Source organism: Magnolia sinica, chromosome 7 (genome assembly GCF_029962835.1).
Source record: "Magnolia sinica isolate HGM2019 chromosome 7, MsV1, whole genome shotgun sequence".
NCBI lineage: Eukaryota > Viridiplantae > Streptophyta > Magnoliopsida > Magnoliales > Magnoliaceae > Magnolia > Magnolia sinica.
This window is the reverse complement of record NC_080579.1, coordinates 82,670,363-82,677,813: the sequence shown is the minus strand read 5'-3', so window position 1 is coordinate 82,677,813 and position 7,451 is coordinate 82,670,363. Positions and strand designations below refer to the sequence as shown.

Genomic DNA, 7,451 nt, shown 5'->3' with positions numbered 1-7,451 from the left:
TCCAACCATTTCCCTCACCAAGGATTTCATGCATTTGAGGAATTCTGAATAGGGTATCGGAAGAATTTTCAGAGATGTAGTCCAAACATTTTCCTCACCAAGGAGTTCATGCATTCTAGAAATTCCAAATCCAGAGAGGGCCTTTGATTGAAGATTTTTCAGACATCTAGTCCAACCATTTCCCATACCAACACAGCAGCTTCTATCCTTCAGCTTGATGCGATATCCTTCGCTGATCCAGTTATCATCTTTGAAGAATACAAGAAGATCAACTCCCAAATATTCATCTTAGATCTTGGTGAGGAGTTTGAGCCAAACAGTCCATGTGCTTTTCTGCCCCATTCCACCAAGTAAACATGAGTAAACCATTCATCTGATGGGCCATGGAATAAAATTTCTGAACTTTAGATATTTGGATGGAAAACATTGAGAGAGAGAGAGAGAGAGAGAGAGAGAGAGAGAGAGAGAGAGAGAGCAAATGCCTAAGTGAATTTTATTGAGTGCTCGCCAAGGCGAAAAGCTCCTTTTGAACATATACAGTAAACAGGAGAAGTGCTCTTCTACACTACAGTAACATATCATGCCCTGACTAATGGATATTCTACAGCAGCCAGCCATCATACTTGACCGCACAATACAGTTACATCAGGCCCTACGTTATGGATATCCTACAGTAGCCTGCAATCACAGCGACCACCTTCTCTCTTGCCTGTACAGTAATCTTTAGATTTCCTACTCCCCCAAATCAGAGGGGGCAAATTTCAACATGTTATCCAATACCTACAGTGTACCCCAGCTTGTCTAATTACCATCTTTGCCATCCTTCTCAGCATCTTCTCTGGAGGGAGATGAAGTTGGAACAGCATGATATGCAGAAGTTTCCTTTCCTTGGGCAGCAGCCCCAGAAATGTCTGATGGATTATTGGAGTTGATAACCAAAGGAACCTTCCTAGAAGCACCATCCACTTTCTCATCCTCTCTCAATGATGATTGTGGATCCACACTTGATGCCGCCGCTTCATTTTCAAAAGCAGCAGCCTGAGAAATATCCATCAGATCAGCAGGGTTCTTACCATCGGTAGAATCCTTCTCAGATGCACCATTGACCTTTGCATCTTCCTCTCTTGAGGGAGAAGATGAAGCCGCATTTCCCACCAGCGGTGCTTTATCTTCAGAGTGAACCTGAGAAATGGTCATCAGATCAGCGTCCGTCATCACCATAGAACCCGTCAGAGGCAAGTCATCGACCTTGGCAACTTCCTCCGTTGATGGAGATGATAAAATTGCATTTTCTGTCGATGGTTCTTTTTCATCAGAACCAAATGCAGGAACGTCCATCAGATCATTGCCTTTGGTACTCACTGTAGATTCCTTCTCAGATGGGCCATCAACCTTCTCATCTTCCTGTCTCGAGGCTGAGGATGAAAGCAGATCTGCATTTCCTTTCGATGATTCTTTTTCTTCTGCTCCAGTGTGTGGTATGTCAATCGAATCACCAGAATCCTTCACAGATGGGCCATTGTCCTCAAAACCATCTGCCCTTATGGTGGAAGAAGATGATTGATTAACATTACCAGTTGATGCTTCTTTTCGTCCAGTTCCAAACTGAGGAATGTCCACTTGATCTTTATCAGATGGGCCATCGACGTTCTCGCCTTCTACTTTCAAAGAGGGAGACGGAGATGAATATGCATTTCCTGCTAACGATTCTTTTTCTTCTTCGGCTCCAACCTCTTGTCTGTCTGTTGGATCAGAGTTGACGATCACTGTAGAATCCTTGCAAGATGGGCTGCCAACCTTCTCACCTTCAGCCCTTGAAGTGGGAGACACAGATGAATCTGAAATTCCTGCAGATGCTTCATTTACTTCAGGTCCAACCCGTGGCTGTGGTGAGCCCATTGGATCATCAAAGTTAATAATCACAGAAGAATCATATACAGATGGACAGTCAACCTTCTCTTCCACTTTCAAAGACAGAAACAATGATGGATCTACATCTGTGGCCAAGGCTTCTTTTTCTTCAGTTCCAACTTGTGGTGTGTCCATTGGATCATCAAAGTTAATGATCACAGCAGAATCATTTACAGATGTGCAGTCGACGTTCTTGTCTTCCACTTTCAAAGACGGAAACAAGGATGGATCTGCATCAGCTACCAATGCTTCTTTCTCTTCAGTTCCAACCTGTGGTATGTCCATTGGAATGTCAGAGTCAATGATCGCTGTAAAATCACTCCCAGATGGGTCACCAATTTTCTCATCTTCCACTCCCCCTGGTGTGGGAGATGAAATAGAAACTGCATTTCCGGTTGTTGCCTCTTTTTCTTCAGTTCCAACATGCAGTGTGCCTATTGGAACATCAGAGTTAACTATCTCCATAGAACAATCAACCTTCTCAACTTCCACTCTCAAAGAGGAAGATGAAGATGGATTCAAGTCTCCTTTTGATGCCTTTCTTTCTTCTGTTCCAACCTGAGGAACGTCCACCAGATCATCAGAGTTGATGACAACTGTAGAATCCTTCCCAGATGGACCGTCGAACTTCTGGTCTTCTGCTGTCAAGTCAGGAGAAAAAGACAAATCTGCATTTACTGCAAATGATTCCTTTTTTTCAGCTCCAACACTACAAATGTCCATGGGATCATCAGGGCCGGTGCTTGTCATAGAATCCTCCTTGGATGTACCATCAACGTTCTCGCCATCCGATTTCAGAGGAGATGAAGATGACTTTTCGTCTCCACTTGATAACTCTTTTTCTTCCACTCCCACCTGTGGTGTGGCCACAGGAATTCCAGAGTTAATGAACACCTTAGAATCATGCCCAGATGGGCCATCAACCTTCTCATCTACTCCTCTCAAGCAGGAAGAGAGAGATGAATCGGCATTTCCTGCTGCTTTTGTTTCAACTCTGGCACATGGTATTTCCAATGGTACATCAGAGTCTGTACTCCCCATTAAATCACTCCTGGGAGTGCCATCAATCTTCTCATCTTCCATTCTCGGGGGAAGAGATGAAGACGAATCTGCATTTCCAGTTGACACTTCTTTTTCCCTGGATCCAACCTGGTATGTAAAAGGTTCAAAAGACAGCATTATGATCTGATTATGGCCAAAGGCAATTATTGTTGTCAATAAGTGTTGTCAAATAATATGCAACGGAAAAACAGAAAATGGAAATGAAATTTAGGAATGCAGGACCCGCAAGGCTCAGAAACATGAAGCTTGAATATGGCTTGTTTACAATTGATTCAATCATTATTTTAGTTTATGGACTTAATGAACTAAATATGTTCATAAAAATAGAAAGAAAAAATAAAAAGAAAAGAAAACAGTGGCATTATACTTGCCACAACTATATTTAACAGTCTTGTCTAGATAACCAGACCAGTATTACATGATGCAGTGGCTGTTTCAGTTCCAACAACTGTCATTACAACCAGTGTTTTAAATATCGACAATATCGGCTGATATATCCCACGATATATCTTGTATCCCACCTGTGCAATACGAAATGCATAGGTAGCGCCGATATATCCCACCTATTCGATTTGGTGAAAATTTTCGATTTCCTATCCATTTTTTTGATGTAAATCACATTAAATCAGTGTCAAATGGTTACAAATCTATGATTCATGTTTTCCATGAAAAATCATAGATTTGGAGCTTTGATTTCGAGATTTAGGGAGATAGGCTAAGTTGCAGAAAATTGGGAAAAATCAAAATTTCTCAATTTCTCACAAATCAGTTGCAATCTGTATCCAAACACAAAATCAAACATGTTTGTAACTTGATCTAATGATTCTTCATTTTCTTTTGAATGTATTGCTTGTGTTTCCATATACATCTTCTTATGTTTATAAATTATATGAATAGACTTTGAATATATTTGCATTAGTTAAGTTGTACAACACATATATTATTTAGGACCCCATGTAAAGGAAACCCCTAATGTGGATTTTATTTTTATTTTTTTTGTAATGTTCAGATTTCTAAGTGTGTATTGACATCTTTTTCAACAATCCCTAAAGTTTTATTGAAAAATTCCACCAATTTCTCAATGTTCCCATGTTTCCTAACAACGGCGATACATTACGCGATAACAATATTTAAAACATTGATTACAACCACTATAACACCCTTCTTCTCTCTCTCTCTCTCTCTCTCTCTCTCTCTCTCTCTCTTTCAGACCATGAGTGTGTCAATTGGATCATAAGAGTTTCTACTAACCTTAGAATCCTCATCAGATATGCCCCCAACCTTGCAATCTTCCTCTTTTGCATGAGATGAAGATGGGTTTGAATTTCCTGCCAATCTCTCTTTTGTTTCATCACCAACCAAAGGAATGTCCATTGTACACACCTCAGAATCCTTCTTGGATGCGTTGTTCGCTCTCTCGTCTTCTACTCTCAAATAGGGAGTAGAAGATGAATCCAGAATTCCTTCTGGAGCTTCCTTTTTTTCGACCCCACCCCTTGGTATGCCCATCAGATCATCAGGGTTGGAAATCACCTTAGAATTCGTCTCAGAAATGCCACCATTAACATCCTCATCTTCCTCCTGCAGGGGAGATGAAGATGGCTCTCCAATTCCCATCAATTCTTCTTTATCTTCAGCTGTAAACAATTGTATGTCCATGGGCTCCTCAGTGCCTGTATTTGCCACTGAATCTTTGTTGGATGTACCATCAACGTCCACATCTTCTGCTTTCAAGCAGGGAGCCAAAGACAAACCTGCAATCCCTTTAGATGCTTCCTTTTCTTCAGATCCAACCTGTTGCAAGTCCAAGGTTCAAAAAGAAGGCATTATGAACTCATAATGGCCAATAGCCTTATTGCCATCTAATAGTAATGACCATTTGTTACTGAAAAATAGGAAACAAAATAGAAAGGATGGAATATAAGTGGGGCCCACAAGGCAGGGGATGATCACATGCGTTCAAATATGTGTTCCCTTATGTTTAAGTTGTGTGGGGCCCACTGTGATGTCCTTGTCATCCAACCCATCCATCAGATACACCCTCAGATATTAGGCCCAGAGTCAAAAAAAAAAAAAAAAAAAGCCTAATAAAAAACTCAGGTGGGCCACACCACAGGGAACAACTGTGAGAAATGGAGAGGTCACCCACCATAGAAACTTCAGATGTGTGTGGAACACATCATGCAGTGTTTATGGCATCTGACCCAGTCATCAGACATGCCCCACTACAATGAAGGAACACCTAAAAAATCAGGCCATTTTATAACCCACGTGAGCCACACCGTGTGAATCTACAGGTATTAGGCGTGATTTTACATTGTTCCTCATGGTCCAGCCCACCTGAGTTTTAGATCTGCCACCTTCTTGGCATGTGCAGAGTTGCACAGATTGAACAGCTTGGATTCCACACAATCATCACACTGAACCCGCAAAAGCTTGAATGTATGGGAACCCAAGTTTGAATACGTGATCATCGCCACAAGGTATTTTAATAACTCATCATTTAATTAAATTATCTATATTAATTCATTTAGAAATCTTGTTAGATGTGTTGTTGACTGTCTCATCTTCTACTCTCAAGGGATACAAAGATGAATCCAAATTCCTGCTGAAGCCTCCTTTTCTTCAACCCCAACTGATGGTATGCCAATCAAATTACTGACCTTAGATGTGTCCCCATTAACGTTCTCATCTTCATCTTGTGAGGGAGAAAAATTGTTGCCGGCAGTTTCTGTGGATGCTTCTTTTTCCTCAGCTCCGAATATGTCCATGGGATCCTCAGAGCTTGTATTTGCCACTGAATCCTTCTTGGGTGTGCCATGAATGTCCATGTCTTCTGCTTTAAAGCAGGGAGCCAAAGACAAATCCACATTTCCTTTGGATGCTTCCTTTTCTTTAGATCCAACCTGTTGCAAGTCCAAGGTTCAAAAAAGATGGCATTATGAATTCAAAATGGCACATGTTGTCATTGCTATCTAACAGTAATGATCATTGGTAAATGGTAACCAAAAATAAAAATGAAAAAAGAAAAAGAAAACAGGAAACAGGAAACAGGAAATGAAAATAGAAAGAATGGAATAAAGTGAGGCCCACAAGGCAGTGTGATGACCACATGTATACAAACCACAGATCGAAAGCCTGAAAACTTAACTCGATGTTCAGCCAGGTCAGGTTTGACTCGAACAATCGACCGGACTCGACTTGATATTTAATAATTAGAAATTTAAAAAATTACAGATAGGATAGATAATTAGCAGAGTAATAAAAATACAAATGTTATCATCAAACTACTTAATGTTGAACTGTTTACATTCATCTTTCCCAGCAGCACAGGTCATGGGTTCAACCGCCCCGCGCCCCCCCCCCCCCTGTTAGGCCTAAAGACCGAAAATAAGCCTAAACAGAAACTCAGTGGACATACAAACAGTATACCAGAGCCCAAAAATCAAAAACTCCAGTGGCCCACAGACCCACAACACGGAACAACAGGGAGCAATGGCAAGGGGGGCACCCACAATAGAAACTTACATACTTTCAGATTGTGTACGACATAACATGCAGCATATGTGCCATCCGATCCAGTCATCAGACATGCCCTACTACAATGAAGATACGCCCAAAAAATCCGGACATTTCATAACCCATGTAGGCCACACCCCGTGAATCTACAGGTATTAGGTGTGATTTTACATTGTTCCTCATGATTTGGCCCTCCTGAGTTTCAGATCAGCCTGTTTCAAAGATGTGAGGTAAAAATGAGATGCCGCACATGATGAATGGTTTGGATTCCACACAAACATCTTAGTGGCACCCATAGAAGCTTGAATGTATGGGAACAACATATGTTTGAATGTATTGGAGCAATCCACCACAAGGAATCTTAATAACTTGTCATTTAATTAAATTATTTATATAATTTATTAGAAATCTTCTAAGATGTGTTTTTGACTTTCTCGTCTTCTACTCTCAATGAGGAAGGCAAAGACGAATCCATAATTCCTGCTGAATCTTCCTTTTATTCTACTCCAACCCATGGTATGCCCATCAGATCATCAGGGTTTGAGCTCACCTTAGAATCCTTCTCAAATGTGTCACCATTAACCTTCTCATCTTCCTCTTGCGAGGTAGAAAAAGATGGGTCTGCAATTCCCTTCAATGTTTCTTTTTCTTCAGCTCCGGACCAATGTATGTCCATGGGATCCTTGGAACCCATAGTTTCCTCTGACTCCTTATTCGATGTGCCATCAATGTCCACAACACCTGCTTTCAAGCAGGGAGCCAAAAACGAACCTGCATTTCCTTTTGATGCTACCATTTCTTGAGATCCAACCTGTTGTCATGAATTCATAAAGATGATGTTATGAATTCATAATGTCAAATGCTGCTGTGCTATATAACAGTACTAACCATTTCTAACTGGAAAAAAGAAAAAAGAAAAAAAAAAAAAAAAAAACAAGAAATGAGAACAAAAAGGATGA

General features: G+C 40.7%; 1 protein-coding gene across 6 annotated transcripts in view; it reads right to left on the bottom strand.

Annotated features, from left to right (window-relative positions):
• Nucleotides 1–470: 470 nt before the first annotated feature.
• The window catches only part of LOC131251550 (chromatin structure-remodeling complex protein SYD-like), a 78,606-nt gene continuing 71,625 nt past the window's right edge, over nucleotides 471–7,451 (bottom strand). For 5 of the 6 annotated variants that reach the window (XM_058252310.1, XM_058252307.1, XM_058252306.1 and 2 more), the window contains 4 exons: nucleotides 7,043–7,303; nucleotides 5,637–5,879; nucleotides 4,225–4,767; nucleotides 471–3,060 (listed from right to left, as the gene is read on the bottom strand). In XM_058252310.1, the coding sequence (XP_058108293.1) occupies nucleotides 802–3,060; nucleotides 4,225–4,767; nucleotides 5,637–5,879; nucleotides 7,043–7,303 (3,306 nt within the window). In that variant the 3' untranslated portion in view covers nucleotides 471–801. The remainder of the gene's footprint in view (nucleotides 3,061–4,224; nucleotides 4,768–5,636; nucleotides 5,880–7,042; nucleotides 7,304–7,451) is intronic. The other variant, XM_058252311.1, reaches the window with a different exon arrangement.